Genomic DNA, 15,716 nt, shown 5'->3' with positions numbered 1-15,716 from the left:
AGGGATTTTTTTTTGATTGTGCAGAGGACTGGCACCACCGCTCCCTAGTTGTTCAAGGTCAACTGTAATCATAAAAAATAATAAACAATACAAATTAAAGAAATTATATAAAACTCATACAAAGCACTGCACGGAGTATGGTGTGGAATAAAAGCAGCTCTGTAGTTGCTCAGCTTTTTAAAAGAGTAAAGCTCTCTACCAACCTCACCCCGGAACTCAAAAGCCTCAACAGAGAGGAAAATAAAACGCTCATGGGCTCTAGAAGATTTGGCGGGTAAATGACTCAAGATCTTCTCATATGCTAAGGACACATTCTCCATACACAGAGGCTTATAGAGTTCTTTTGTGCATATCCATCTGCCTGTCCCCATAAAACATGACCTTGCAAGTCAATGTCAGTCGAATCTGAAAGAGGGGCAGCCGGGCCCCAGGTAACATAATGCGCCAGAACATGTCTGCGGCTCTGACAGGTGCAAACAACTCCACTCGTCTAAATATAAATTGACTTAGGCAGTTTGGAAACAGTCTTTCCCACTTTCTATTCTGATCAAGCAGAAGAATGTTCTCTTCTTTAGTCTGACTTCTGATGCTGGTTATTTTTATTTAGATTAATTCTGCAATAATTTTCATTTTAAGAGAAGCAACATTAAAACTCAAAAAAAAAAAAAAAACAAACAAATTTCGCTTCCCAAATCTTGCATGACAACAGGACCACCTAGGTTTGAGCTGTTTTGCACTGAGTTGAGAAAGAGATAAAATATTTGCAGTATTTGAAAGGACTTTCTGGATGAGCAGAGGCTAATGTTAACACAAATATAAAGGAACATTGTCTAATATTTAAGCCAGAAAGGGGACCTAAGTTTTAATCAGCAGAGAGGCAATTCTCTGGGGAATTTATAGAACTCCGCAGTCTTTGCCAATTTCTGCCATGTTCCCTCCCATCCCCCCTCGACTGTGACTTCTCCTTCCAGTACCCTGCTCAATGGTCACTCCGGGAGTGTCCTCTGACCTCCCCCATTCCACAGCCACTCCTGTTGCTAAACACACAGAATCTTCCTCTTAACTCCCCAAACACAGAGACTCACCTTCCATATATTTATCCCAAATCATTATTTGTTAGCCTATGAGCTTCCTGGGGTAAGATTATACTTAACTCATTTTTCCATTTCCAGCATTCAGGCTTATGGTGGTTACTCAATAATGTGCTGAATGAATGAATGAATGAATAAGAGAGAACTGAAGGAGCCACAGATGAGCCTAGGTGCAAGGAAGAAGACAGTGTTATCACTAATAGCCACGAAAAAAGGACTGTTTATGGAAGAATAATAATTAGCTTTGCTTAGCTACTACTGTTTTTTGGTTTATGGGGCAGGGTATTAAACAAAATTAAGGCTAAAATCCAATGCCAGATATTATATAAGGAACATGGTGTGCATTGACTAAGGGGTTGAAATTTTTCATTTTCACTTTCACCCATTTTTGCCATAAAATGAGAAGGTGAAGCAAGATGCTATCTGAGGACGGGTCCAACTCTCAGCTTCAGGGTCTCGGAACTGCTGTGTCTACTGCTGGGACAGTCCCCTTCCTCACCTCCTCACCCCACCCCAAGCTAGCACCCCAGCTCTATTCTGATTGCAAAGAAGACTGTGCTCTTTTCAAACTCCAGGTGCCACACTCCTACCCACCAAGGCTGTGGTGTGCCACAACTAAGTTTAGCCCCACTCTCGTGGTCTGAAATAGTCACCTAAACCACAGGGGAAATTATTGCCCATGGTTTCCTAGATCTATGTAGGAAAAATGCTTCCAAACCCTAATGCCCTAAAGTTGTATTTACTGTCCTAACTCCTTCCCGGTTTGGTTCAGATCACCCTTTGCCTGCATACATTTTGCAATACCTATTGGCTCTTGGTCTTTGTGCACTCTTGGAGCATGCTCACTACACTCGAGAAAAACTTAGCCAGCACCTGGCTTAAAAATTTCCAACCTACTCATTTAGCTAACAAAAGGTGGTATAAAGTTGGCACAGGGAATACTGCATGGAAATGCTATTTGCCAACCGCCTACCACCATATGATTTCCCAGGTGGTCCTTTATCAGATCTGCCCATCTAGGAGAAGAAGGCAGAGGACTAATGATCATCCTTCATCCTTCAGTCATCCTTCAGAGGGGAAGACTGTGCTGGGGAAGCTCTATAGGGCTGAAGGCTTACGTGGGATTACTGCAACCAATTAGTATTAAGTCTTGCATTCCTAGTAAAACTCGAAGCTGATCTTACACCCCTTAGAGCAGAAATTCCCAAATGCCACATTCAACATGGTGAATTCTCATAAAGGCAAATGTATCCAGTGTGAAGGACTAGCCTTTCTCTGAGATTATGCCCTTCCTGCATTTTGTTGTTATTGCCCCTAAAGAGTACTTTCAAAAGTAAATAAATAAATAAATAAAAAGATGGTAATAGAAGATGGTAGGGTTTGTTTAAATTCAAGGTCTTTACTTGGCACTTTAAAAAGTTGGCAATCCTGTAACTGTTTTCAATATTCTTTCTATAAGTTTACTGGTCATTAAAACTACAAAGTCGGGAGCCTTATCCCTAAGGTGGCTAGCTCTGATAATTTACATATAAATTGATCTCCTATGGGAGGAGGAGCCTCTGATCCAAACTCTACTAAGGTCATTTTCTTCTTCTTCTTTTTTTTTTTTGTTTGGGTTTTCTTAAGGTCATCATTCCCTATAGACCTCAAGGTGCACCAGAGTTGTCACAGGGGCCCTGTAAATTTCAGTAGTTATTATAACAGATTCAATTCAGTTAATCTCTCAAATATACCTACCCGAGCAACTCTCAAGTTATCTGGGGTACTCAATGCCATGGGTGTTGGTCCTCTGCCCCAATACCGACTTTATAAAAAGCCCTCTCTCTGTAATGGGACGCTCTTCTGCAGGGCACTGCCTCTGCCCCCTGGCGCCTGGCCTCGGGCTCCTGATGAAACGGTGACCCACCGCCCCCTTCCCAGACCCTGGCCTCCTGCCTGTCACTCCGGGCGCGCTGCCGATCACGTGGCGGACCGGTGCGCTCGGGGCCGGGCTGCGCGCCCATTGGTCAGCGGCTCGCGTCCGGGCGTGCCCATTGGCTGCGGGGCGCGTTCACGTGAAGGGGGGTCTGGGATGGGACCCCGCGGCAGGAGAGGTGGCCCGAAAGTTAAAGGGGGCAGCGCGGACGCGGGCAGCCCGAGTCCCGGTGACCGGCCGCAAGGAGGAGGAGAGCGGGCCGCTGTCGCCGACGCACGGAGGCGGCCGCCCGCGGGGGTCGCGACCTGAGCCCAGCCCTACTGCCGCCGTCGCGGCCGCTGCCCTGTCCCCCTGCGCGGATGCTGCCGCGGCACTTAGGAGCCGCACCCGGTACGTACCCCCTCGAGCCTCGAGTGCGAGGTGCAGCGCCAGGGACACCTACACTTTCACCGTACGACTCGCAGTGACACGCCGGGGGTGGAGTCCTCTAGGCCGGCTCCAGTACGCTGTTGCTTCCACGTGGGAGAAGACGACCCCGGACCATGGCTGGGATGAGCCGGGCCCGACCCACGTGTGCCCAAGGGCTGCCGGGCCCGGCCGCGAGGGGTGGCCCGCGGCTAGGGCTGGGACTGTTGATACCCTATCCTTGCCCCCGTTTGTCCTGGGCTCAGAGGTGACACAAGTGTCCAGCCCGGGAGCTGGCACCTCTGGAGAATGTCTCTGGAATTGTGCAGTAGGGTCTGGAGCACGGGCATCAGTTTCTCTGTAAAACGCAAGGAAACACGCTTGATAGTCTCTCCGGTCGCCGAGGGCGACGGGACATAGAGCGACCCCCGGACCCTGGGCCCGGGACAGAGCCGTCCCGGGCCGGGGGGCGAGGCGGCCGCGCGGGGGTGCTCGTGCCGCGCGCTGTGTCCGGGGTGGCCCCGCCGCCCGCCCGGGCGCCCCGCCCCGGTGCGATATCTTGGGCTCCTCCTCCTCGTCGTCTCCCTCCCCCTGCCGGTCACATCTCCGGGAACCGAGCCCAGACCTTGCCTCCCGGACACCCCGACGCTCACGTAGGCGGTGGCTCTGATGCAGCGAGCGAGCTGGGGCGGGGGCTCCTCCGCGGCCCGGAAGGTGGGTGCACCGCGAGGGCGACCGGGCTCTCGCGGGGAGGTTGGGGGCAGGATGGCGGGGACTGAGGGGACGGGGTCGAGGAGTGACTTGTGGGATCCTCCAGCCTGAACGCACTGGCCTGCCCCGGGCGCCCTGTTCCTGCCTCCCTTTGGAGCCCAGAGAAAGTGGTGTGGAAGGGACAGTAGCTATAGAAGACAAGTGAGGACCTAGAACAACATACTAGAAGACTGGGGGCCCGTCGTGCTATTGTTTTCTTAAGAGGCGTCAATAAAGGAAAGATTGGACTTGGGAACTCCAACAGTTGTTGGAAGGTGTCCTTGGAAGGTGTCGGAGCCTGTGGGCTCCCGGGGAGACCCAAGGTCCCGCAGAGGAGAGAGTTAGGGCTTTGGGCTGGAGGAACAGAAGAGAAAACGGTGCATTCGGCGAGTTGTCCAGGAGCCAAGGCTAAAGTGAAGACAGCTGGAGGATTTACCGCAGAAGTAAAATTGGGGTATTTAGGGAAAAGTTAGTGGGAAGAGAAGCGCCACCAGGCATTGTTAGCAAGGCAGAATGTCAGAGCTATCAGGAACCTCAGAGGAGAAACCCCAGGCCCAGAGCAGTAGAGTGACTCTCCCCAGTGGCACAGCTAGGTGCACCCCTTCTTAGGCCAGTGGTGTGTTTTTAGATGGCAGGGGCTATGCCATTTTAACTTATCTCTTTCTTAGAACATGCACCCTCATTCACAAATATTTATCTCAGCGATGCTTTGGACGAAGGGAACAGGCTCAAGGGGCACAAGTAACTTTTAAGGCTGTTGAATAAAGGCCCCAGGGTCTGAGTACAAAGGGAAAAGATGTCCACTCTGTGCATACTTTATCAGTCAGGCCTTTTGGGAGGGAATAAAGAATTGTTGAAGGGAGAGAGATAGCTGAGTTTTAAAAAAAAATTCGAACCTGGTTGTGAATGCTTGCCTAATGCACTTTGGCAGTTTTCAGTGTTCCTTGTGGGCTGTGTCTGCGTCTGATTTTTCTGTTTTTTCTTATCAGAATAAAAAAAAAAAGGAAAAAGGAGAGAGGAGAGAATGGAGGAGAAAATGTCTTGGCCCCAATACAAAAAAGATTTGCTTTCTGCAAAAGGCACAGCCAGAAAGTCAGTAGCTCAGCTGCCTGAAACTGCTAAGGTCATGGGGTTATTTCTGTACCAGTCTGTAGTTTTCACAAGAACAATCACCATGGGTGCCTAATCTCGGCCAGCTTGAGAAGCTGGGTTACTTGTCAATAGTGGAACAGAGAAAGCATTTATGCAAAACTCTCCATATGCTCTCCAGTTCTCCTGGTGTGTTAGAGTTTGCCCTGTTTTAGCCTTGACCGTGAATGCTGAAATCTACTCTCAGGCATGACCCTGTCCCTCATCAGGGAAAATTGATCTCTGATCTCTGCAGCATCTGTATGGAAGCAAAGTCTTTGAGAATTCACGGTGGCCCAGGGACCAGCACTCCTGTGCTCATGTTCCGTCTTGCAACTAGTATCCAGATCCTGTGTCCTGTTGTGCTGGTTCAAACATGGGTCTGTGTGTTCTGGTTCTTTTTTTTCCCCCCTGACCAACCTTGATGACACATATTCTTCCTGGCCTGGAGTAGCTGCCAGAGAGTCTGTTAGGAGAGGAGGCCTGAGGTGCAGCCTGGCACATCCTGTGTTGGAACTGATCATTTTCATGTCGTTTGCAAATGAAGCACCTGTCCAGGTGCCTTCCTTCCAGGGACTGAAGAAAGTATTACTTTGTACATGTCAGTTGCTAGGAGCACCTCTAGGTGGTCGTCATCCCTGTCATAGTCTGTTGGGGGATTCCTGAGCAAGTCAGGAACGCCGGCAGCAAACCAGCTCTTTGGGGCACTGATTCTTAGAGAAAAATCATGTTAATAAAAGCTGGAATCTACCTGGGAGGACAGGCAAGGCGGCTGACAGACAAGTCATACCCCAGATTGAGGTGACAGGGGCTAATGTCCTCACCTGCAGTTATGGTAACACATAAAAAAAGTGAAGGGACTCTTGCACAATGTCCCCGGGGCAGTCGCCCTGCTGGTAATTCTTGGGCCATGATAACCTTACTTTTTGCCTCTCATGGAAGAATCTTGCAAGAACAGTTTGGCTCACGGAAGCACCGGTGGAACTGTTTGATTAGCTCTGTCTCTGACTACAGCCCCACCTCCCCAACCCTGGTTCCACATGTTCTTACAGCTTGGTGATAAAAGGGACCTCAGGACAAATTTACACCACTGGGTCCAAACAGGGAAACTTTACTGGGGTCTTCATCTAAGTCTCCTTAACCTGTAGGATTAGAACTGGGCAGAGCGGCTTTAGCCAGCTGCAAGTGTGCAGACTCTTTCATTGATCCCTTTACTGTGGAATTCTGCTTCCACAGTATCTTGAGAGTTTACTTTTTTTAGCACGTATGAGGTTGAAGGTGCACAGAGAACTTGCAGTTGACCTTATGCTGACTCAGGCCAGGGGGAAGTGGTGGAGGAGGAAACACTCACCGCTCCCTAACAACCCTCTCCCACAGTTGACACCCAGGATTTTAAGGATGGACAGAGTGAGGGGCACTGGGTGCAAGACTTGAGCTGTCATTTGGCTTTCATGCATATTTTTTTTTTCTTTCTTTTTCACTCACTCACCCTCCCATACATATTTAAAACAAGACGAAACAAAACAAAAACTACCTGTGTTAAAGTTAGAGCTGAAGGTATAAATCTAATACATTCCAACATAAAGTTTTGCAATTGGAAAGAAGAACTAAAATTCAAGAAATTTCTACATATAGGATTTTTTTTTTTACATTGAACCCATTAGTCAACCATTGATCCTATGTAAAGCCATTGTGCCTGATTCAGTCAGAACTTTTCCTTTCCAGAACAATTGCATGGGTATAAGAGCAGATAATAGAAAGCAAATTTGCCCTTAAAATTTTTGCTAGATTGACTTTTTTAGAGAGGAAACAGTAAGACAAATATCCTCTAAAATGAATGTTTAAGTGCTTGCATTATGGCCACGAGTTATTCTGTTTTGACTCTGAATTTGTGTGTTTCTCCGACTGGTCATCTATAAGAGCTTCTTGCATGCTAGGGAGGTGCTGTACTTTCGGAAAAACAGAATCAAACCTGAAATATCTCTGTCCTTTCACATTTTTTTCTTTTTATATTTGGTTAATCAAAATCAGAAGTTGAAAATGAGAGATTATTTATTGGACCAAACCAGTGGTCCCAGCTTTTGAGCTTGTCACTTCTCAGGGGCTGCTTAAGAGTGAGCGCCAGGACACACCTATACCTTTGCCACAAGGAGGGGAGACATGTTTAGGAGCTAATCCTGATCCTATGTTCTTTGATTCTCAAACTTGAGATTTTAATTCCAGTTTTGTCACCGACTTCAGTTTAGCCCACTGAAACTGTTGAATCAAAATATAAATTTGCTATGATAATTAGAATGATAAGAAGTGCTTGGCTTTAGTGAGGCAGCAGTGTTGGAGTAGGTTTTTAGAAAATCTTAAAATATTTGAGGGGCTTTTTTTAATTCATTTTTTTTCTGATTATAGAAGCAATATGATTTTAGAAGACATAAGAAAATACAAACCAGGAAAACAGGAATCCTGTCACCTAGATATTCTGACAGTTTTAATTATATCTCTAGTCCTTTTTCTGTGCATCTACGTAATACATTGGATCCTTAAACAATGTGAGGGTTGGGGGCACTGACCCCCACAAAGTTGAAAATCCACATATAACTTTCAACTCTCCAAAAACTTAACTACTAATTGACCAGAAGCCTTACCAATAACATAAACAGTGTATTAACACATATTCTATAGGTTTTATGTATTATATACTGTGTTCTTACAATGCAATAAGCTAGAAGGAAGAAAATGTTATTAAGAAAATTATAAGGAAGGGAAAATATATTTACTACTCATTAAGTGGAAGTGGAACATCATAAAGGTCTTCACCCTTATCGTCATCAAGTTGAGTAGGCTGAGGAAGAGAAGGGTTTGGTCTTGCTGTGTCAGGGGTGGCAGAGGCGGAAGAAAATCGAAGTATAAGTAGACCCACAAAGTTCAAACCTGTGTTGTTCAAGGGTCAACTGTATTTTTTCCCCACAAATCTGGTCTCTATGTACAATTTTCTGTATTTTTTCACATTAATAATATATTATACAATTTTTTCATGTCTTTTAAATCTTTTCCCAAATAATGATTTTAATGATTGAATGCATGTTAAAGTGCATTGAAAACTTTAGTACATTAAACTCCATGCATTTTTAATTATTTACTTAGGATTAATGCCTGTATGTGACATTAGAACAAAAAGTGATAAGAACATTTAGAAAAGTTGTGCTAATTTAGACCAATAAAAGTATTTGTATTATCTTTTAAATATTTTTCCTAATTCTTTTTTTTTTAATTTATAAAAAATCTTGCTAATCTTCTCTGATTTGTTCCAGTTGTAGTATATGTGCTGCTGAAGTGAGCATATTTTTCCTAATTCAATAAGTAAAATCAGGCATTGTTTCTAATCTAAATTTCTTAAATTAATTATAAGGTTGGACATTTATGGATCACTTGTAAATTTCTTTTGTGAATTTTCTATTCATGTTCTTTGCTCATTTTTCTATGTGGAATATTTGACTTTGGTATTGCTTTGTAAGAACACTTTATATATTAAGGTATTAACTCATTGCTGCTATGTTTTTTGTAAAATATTTTCCCAGTTTGTCTTGAATCTTTTTGGTTTTACTTACTTTTTTCATTTATAGCAAAATATAGTTTCATGTACACGCATTTAACCTCTTTTAGCTTGATTCTATTTGTTTTTTATTCTTACAGAGGCTATTTTCACCTGTAGAAAAGACAAATATTCACCTCTGTGAAAGATCTAAAAATACTAAATTGCTGGTTCTTTTTGAAAGACAGATACCGTGGAATATAAAAACCAACCATAAGTTTGATGAAAGCAGGTGCTTTCTGCCTGTCTTCACTAGTGAAGCCCAGTGTTTAGCACAATGCCTGGCATAAAATAAACACAGAATCAATATTTGTGAGATGAATTCATTTCTTTTTATCACATTAAAGCAGTATCTACCATGAAGGCCACAATGAACTGTCACCTCGCACCTGTTAGAATGGCTATAATCAAAAAGACAAAAGAAAACAAGTGTTGGCAAGGGTGTGGAGAAAAGGGAACCCTTGTATACTGTTAATGGGAATGTAACTTAGTACAGCCATTATGGAACACAGTATGAAGGTTCCCTCCAAAATTAAAAATAGAACCATCATATGACCCAGCCATCCCACTAGTAGGTATATATCCAAAGAAAATGAAACCAGTATGTTGAAGAGATATCTGCACTCCCATGTTGACTGCAGTATCATTCACAATAGCCAAGATACGGAATCAACCTAAGTGCCCATCAACGGATGAATGGATAAAGAAAATGTACTATACATACACAGAGGAATACTGTTCAGCCCTATAAAAGAAAAAAATCCTATCATTTGGGACAACATGGATGAACCTAGGTACATTATGTTATGTAGAATAAGCCAGGCACAGAAAGAACTACCGCATGATCTCACTTACAGGTGCAATCTAAAAAAGTCACATTCATAGAAACAGAGAGGAGAATGGTGGTTGTGAGGGGCTGGGGAGTGGGGGCGAGGGAGGACTGGGGAGATGTTGGTTGAAGGACACAACATTTCAGTTAGACGGAAGGAATAAGTTCAAGAGATCTATTGTACAATACTGTGACTATAGTTAATGTATTCTTCAAAGTTGCTAAAAGAGTGGATTTTAAGTGTTCTCTGCACACACAAAAAAATGTGAGGTAATGCATATTAAATAGCTTAATTGAGCCTTCCACAGTGTATACATATGTCAAAATATCGTGCTGTACACCATAAATATACATATAGTTTTTACTTGCCAATTAATAAATAAATATCAGTATTTGCCAAAGTGTATTCCTCAGGGTGGCTGTTTGTGGGAGATACTCCAGAAAAAAAGGGTTCTTTAGGGAAGTAAGTTTGGGAAATTCTGCAAACAATGTGCACTTTCCATTATCCTCTGTGGCCCATTAGCAGACCGAAAGCCCCAAGAAATCCTGACCAAAAATCCTGTGAACTTGGTGTTAAAACTAGCGGGTTTCGTGCTCTTTTGTTTCTTTTAACCTTGAACATCACCCCCACGACTTAATCTTCCCTGAAGCCAGTGTTGTACTGGACGGCGCTGGAGTTAATACTGAACCATAGCCACGTGGGTGAGATGAAAGGAAACATTGTTCGCCAGTCCCTGCTAGAATGTTGGGTTTACACATCTAGCTGATCTCTTTGCTATTTTTTCTTTTTCTTTTCCTCTTTTGCCAGGGTTCTAGCCTATTCATCTAGCCCAATGATGGCTGTGGACATAGAATACAGATACAACTGCATGGCCCCTTCCTTGCGCCGAGAGAGGTTTGCCTTCAAGATCTCGCCAAAGCCAAGCAAACCCCTGAGACCTTGTATTCAGCTGGGCAGCAAGAATGAAGCCAGTGGAATGGTGGCTCCAGCCGTCCAGGAGAAAAAGGTGAAGAAGCGGGTGTCCTTCGCAGACAACCAAGGACTGGCCCTGACAATGGTCAAAGTGTTCTCCGAATTCGATGACCCGTTAGATATCCCATTTAACATCACCGAGCTCCTAGACAACATCGTGAGCTTGACGACAGCAGAGAGCGAGAGCTTTGTTCTGGACTTTTCCCAGCCTGCCGCAGATTACTTAGACTTCAGAAATCGACTTCAGGCCGACCACGTGTGCCTTGAGAACTGCGTGCTGAAGGACAGGACCCTCGCGGGCACCGTGAAGGTTCAGAACCTTGCCTTCGAGAAGAGCGTGAAAATAAGGATGACGTTTGACACCTGGAAAAGCTTCACAGACTTTCCTTGTCAGTACGTGAAGGACACTTACGCTGGTTCGGACAGGGACACGTTCTCCTTTGACATTAGCTTACCCGAGAAGATTCAGTCCTACGAAAGGATGGAGTTCGCCGTGTGCTATGAGTGCAATGGCCAGACGCACTGGGACAGCAACCGAGGCAAGAACTACAGGATCATCCGGGCGGAGTTAAAATCCACTCAGGGCACGGCCGAGCCACACAACGGACCAGATTTGGGGATATCCTTCGACCAGTTTGGAAGCCCTCGGTGCTCCTACGGTCTGTTTCCAGAGTGGCCTAGTTACTTAGGATACGAAAAGCTAGGGCCCTATTACTAGAGACTGCAGGTGACAGCGTGGCAGAGCTGCTGCAGGCAAGCCTGGCCCCACTCGCCGAGGGACGGAGATGGGAGCCAAGAGAAGGGTAAAGCGGAACTGCCGTTAGGCACAGTTTTGGAAAAGGAAGGATCCTGTTCACTTTTTTCTTAAACCAGCAAATCCAGCCGGGTTCAGATCGCAGAACCGGTTTCACTCTCGGAGCAGAGGTGGTGTGTGCTGGTCCGCTTTGGCACCGTGTGTGAGCAGGATAGTGCCAGAAAGAGTCTGGATGGGGACCAGGCCTGCGCCAGCGCACATGAGGCTGGAGGGGCCTGAGCTCTCCTCTCCCCTCAGATGTGGAACGTCAGTCACCCAGAGGTCGCTGAGCCCCCAGCCACCTCCCAGCAGGCCCTCACCATCCATCTTTGAGTGTCTTCCACCCGCCAGGCCTTTCCCGCACGGTGCTGCTGTTCCACGTCTGCGCCTACTTCGCATTTCAGCTCTGTGCTGTGTGACACACTGACCCGATGTCACACATTTCTAATGCAGCACAGAAGAGAGATGGGATCTGCTCCTTTTTTTTTTTTTGCAAGTTCATTTTTTTGCATTTTCTTTTCTTCCACGGTTCATCCAACGTTCGGGAAAAGATAATAAGGACAAATTAGCTTGTGACTGAGACAGGCATTTTCTCTCCCCTCTCCCTGACCCATGTCTGTATGCCAGCAGAGTGCAACATGCCAGTTATCCAAAGCCACTGGCTCCTGTGCAGTGTCACAGATTGCAGGGTTATGACAAGGTAGGACAGCCATGAGTGGGACACTTTGAGCTTTTCCTCTTGGCTTTTGGGGGAGCTTTCTAAGTACTCATTTTTACCCTGAGTCAGCAGAAGGCTCAGTTACAAGACTGAACTTGCTTGGCTGGTTTGCGAGTGTCTCATTCTTCACAAAAGAATTTTAGGTCTCCTTTCCTGGAGCGTCATCGTCATCGTTTATGCTGTGTTTAGGACATTCGATTTGCAGATCCAATGTGTCTGCAAAGCCTTCGGAAAATGTTTGGTTTTTTTTTACTGTGATTTACAATATCCAGGACACTTTACCAAGGACCCAGGGACATTGATTTGGGTGTTCTTATTTATGGTATGTGAGTGTGTAAAGGGTTAGGGCAGAAAAACCTCACCACGTTCTTATTTTAAATGTTTGCCAACTCTGAAATATCAGAGATTTATTGTTCTGAACCATATTGGACTAGAGTCTGTTGGTTAATGTTATTGTAAAAGAGACTGTTGGGACATTCGTTGTTGGATGGGATCCCCAAAAACCTGTGATTTTCCTTGAGCAAGATTGGTTTTTACTTAGGGGTGTTTTAAAAATATTTTTACGTACATATTTGTAGAAAGTTGGGGGGGTTTTTTCTGTTTGTTTTTGGAGTTTGGTTAAATGACTTTTATTTTGTTTTTTGCCTGATCTTACTAAAGTGAGAGTTTTGATAAGACAAGCAGAAAGAGGAGTGTACAGTTGCCTAGATTTGGAGGCACGGCTATTAGGCTTGAATTTTCTAGATTAATCGAAAAAGACCTGGTTTGTGGCTTTGTACACCACTGTCAGGCAAGCATTGAGTGCCTTGGCTCCTAGAGTTTTGTGGTTGGGTTTGGGGTTTTTTTTCAGTTTTGAACTTTAAAATGTTTTGACTTTTTAAAAATGCTCTTAGGCGATGTTTGATGTAATCCTTGTTCCTAAAACTGGCTATTACTAGTCTGCAATCTAGTGCTTAGTTTTTTGTGCCTCTTCCAGGTGGGTGGCATTCTGAGATTACATGATAATATAATTTTGGGAGAAATCACATTTGTATCTTATGCTGAAATTGGGCAGAACTATGTTTTATCTAAGCATACCATATATCAAGTATATAGACAGTAGTTTATATATTATAAATTTGGTGATCAGAACTGTTAGCATAAATCTAACTCAAATGGAAGCAAAACTGATTTCATGTAGGCCAAGAATTTTATTTTGTGTTAGGAAGTACCCCTCACCCCCTATGCAGGAAAGGTACAAAGTGCACTGTCATTTACATGTTACCAGACTAAGAGACTAAGGATCATTCTGTGTTCATAAGAAAAAGGCCTCAAGTGACTCTAGAATAAAGTCCGTTTAGTTTTGTGTAATAATGATCTTAACACATTCCCCACGTCAACATTTGAAATATGGTAATTCAATGATAAGCATCTCTTCTAAAACAGCCGTAAACCTTCCCACCTCCCACCCTTCTTTCTTGCAGCTCACCCCAGCTTTATTGCCAGGGGCACAGGTTGCAAGCCCCCAGCCAGCACACCTGGGACGCTCACCCCACCGCACAGTTCAGAGACAAGTCCTCACCTGCTTGCAAAGACCCTTCTTCTCCTATACAAGAACCTGCTTGCCTGACTCCCCCATCGGGGCTGTCATTCAGTCGGGGGGGAGGATACTGTCTTCTATCTGCCTTCTGTTTATCACTTACCCCTCTCCCACCCCCAACACAATCTTTCTGTTTTGGCCCAGTTCCTTCCCACGGTATTCTCAGATGGCCTCCGGAGCCACTCTGATGGATTCTCTCGTTCTTCCATAGCCACCATCTGCAGATAGGCCTACACGCTTGGGAGGGTGACAGCTTTCTTAGGTGGAGACCTCACTGCAGCCTGACCTGCAATTTGCCTTCAAACAGCCCGACGTTATGGTGACAAGTGGCCCCCAGTGTCCTTCCCAAGTTGCCCAGAAGGACCAGCCACCTGTCCCAGATGCAGTTGTCCATGAATGGGGAAGCAACTTCATTTTCCTTTCATATTTATTCCTCCAAATGCCCTGGGGAGCATTTGCAAATTGGGTATCATAAATAAGCTAGAGCATATAAAGATATATAATTAATAAGCTTTCAGTATTTCTTGAAAGATATGAAGCAAAATTGAGTGGGTTTTTAAAAAATTCTTGTTATAGGGGAGCTGTTGAGAAGCAATAGAGCTATGCAGTCCTCCAGAAATGACAACAATTTAAAGGTCAATGGTAGAATTTATTTTATCTCTAAGATTTAATTTTAATGGTGATAAAACGGGATACATTTTTTAAAATTGTGAAGTTTGAACTGTTAGGAGAATGTTTGGTGGTTTTGATGTTTGAATATCATTTGCTTTTTAAAAACAAGCATTAGTTGTAGTCACTTGGATGTTAAGTGGGCTATATCTGCTTATAAACCAAAAAAGTGTTCATTTTTTTTTTTTTTTAGAATGTCCATTTTCTGGGTCTTCCCTCTCAATGGACAGGGAATGAAAACCTTGGTTGTCTTTCATTTGTTTCCCCTTATAAAATTCCACAACTGGATGGAGGCCTGGTGGCTCTTTGTTTTGGGGGGGGGGGGGGGGGCGGTCCTGATCGTGTCTCTCCTGACCATGATCACTGACACTGGAGGTAAGAAGTTACACAGATAATGGAAGCTTGTAGGGTCACCCAAAGACAGTTTGGCAGCTTATCTTAATTTCCTGCAGTGGGACGGCACATCTGGAACCGGGAAGGACAGCTGTTGTTCCGGGCAGCTTTTCTATGTCATGTTTGGAAGCATCGCAGCACACTTTGTAAAGCTACGAACGTCTTCACAGTCTCGTCGATCGGTTCCTAGAGGCCGCTGGGCCCGTGAGGACTTCAAGGATGCAGCTGTGATGTTTCACTTTTACTTCAATGTGAATGTAGAACAGGGGACTCGTCTGCATTTTATGCCTAAAAGTGCCTTGTCAAGAAATTTCTGCATGTTTAAAAAAAAATAAATATTTTTGTACACAAAGTTCAAGGGGAAATGCACTTTAAAATCACAAGAATGGATATTTTTTTGTGTGTGGTAGAAGAGAGTGGTTTGTTTGTATCTCAAAAGCAAAAATGTAATAAAGGCAGTTAAAAACAAAACTGAAACTGTCCTATTCTTAGAGCCAGAGGAAGGGGAGACATATTTAAAATCGATTTGTTTCCACATCTAGATCTGAGGTTGCCAACGAGATAGATCACGATGAATGGCCGGGTTATAGGTGTCAGGCACAGAGGACGGGGGTAATTGCTTTATAAGTTGTCGTGGCGGTGAGGGCTGGTGGTAGCTGCGAAGGTAAGTGCTAGGGAAGAGATACAGGGGCCAGGGTGGTTCTGCGCCTGTTTTGAACGATCCAAGGTCATGTCTGGCTCTTCTTACCCTCTCACTTGCTCCTGAAGTGTAGTGCAGACAAATGTATTCAGATGAAAAGAAAGAAAACTATAAGTGGCTATCACAGCTTTTAACTATTTGATCAAACAAACTCCGTAGGCAGCAAAATGAACCAACTCCTGGTGGG

General features: G+C 44.6%; 2 protein-coding genes across 3 annotated transcripts; one reads left to right on the top strand and one right to left on the bottom strand.

Annotated features, from left to right (window-relative positions):
• Positions 1 to 1,179: 1,179 nt before the first annotated feature.
• LOC138393661 (striated muscle-specific serine/threonine-protein kinase-like) lies at positions 1,180 to 6,201 on the bottom strand. The gene is made up of 3 exons (XM_069485042.1): positions 6,114 to 6,201; positions 3,405 to 4,310; positions 1,180 to 1,257 (listed from the first exon to the last, which is right to left on the bottom strand). The coding sequence occupies exons 1-2, from the start codon at positions 6,199 to 6,201 to the stop codon at positions 3,445 to 3,447; spliced, it is 954 nt and encodes a 317-aa protein (XP_069341143.1). The 3' UTR covers positions 1,180 to 1,257; positions 3,405 to 3,444.
• PPP1R3B (protein phosphatase 1 regulatory subunit 3B) lies at positions 3,179 to 12,649 on the top strand. 2 transcript variants are annotated; one of them, XM_069484943.1, is made up of 2 exons: positions 3,179 to 3,396; positions 10,513 to 12,649. In XM_069484943.1, exon 2 carries the CDS (start codon positions 10,538 to 10,540, stop codon positions 11,393 to 11,395), a length of 858 nt encoding a protein of 285 aa, XP_069341044.1. In that variant the 5' UTR covers positions 3,179 to 3,396; positions 10,513 to 10,537; the 3' UTR covers positions 11,396 to 12,649. The 2 variants fall into 2 exon arrangements, with proteins under 2 accessions (XP_069341044.1, XP_069341045.1); XM_069484944.1 differs by lacking the exon at positions 3,179 to 3,396 and adding an exon at positions 4,087 to 4,125.
• The last annotated feature ends 3,067 nt before the right edge of the window (positions 12,650 to 15,716 follow it).

This window comes from Eulemur rufifrons, chromosome 12 (genome assembly GCF_041146395.1).
Source record: "Eulemur rufifrons isolate Redbay chromosome 12, OSU_ERuf_1, whole genome shotgun sequence".
Taxonomy (NCBI): Eukaryota; Metazoa; Chordata; class Mammalia; order Primates; family Lemuridae; genus Eulemur; species Eulemur rufifrons.
The sequence above is the reverse complement of the archived record's forward strand: the minus strand, read 5'-3'. Positions and strand labels throughout refer to the sequence as shown.

Coding starts and splice junctions, on each gene's coding strand:
- LOC138393661 (XM_069485042.1), bottom strand. CDS start 6,201: ATGGCCCAAGAATTACCAGCAGGGCGACTGCCCCGGGGACATTGTGCA. Junction 4,311..6,113: donor ATGTGTTACCATAACTGCAG/GTGAGGACATTA, acceptor TGTCTTCTATAG/CTACTGTCCCTTCCACACCA.
- PPP1R3B (XM_069484943.1), top strand. CDS start 10,538: ATGATGGCTGTGGACATAGAATACAGATACAACTGCATGGCCCCTTCC.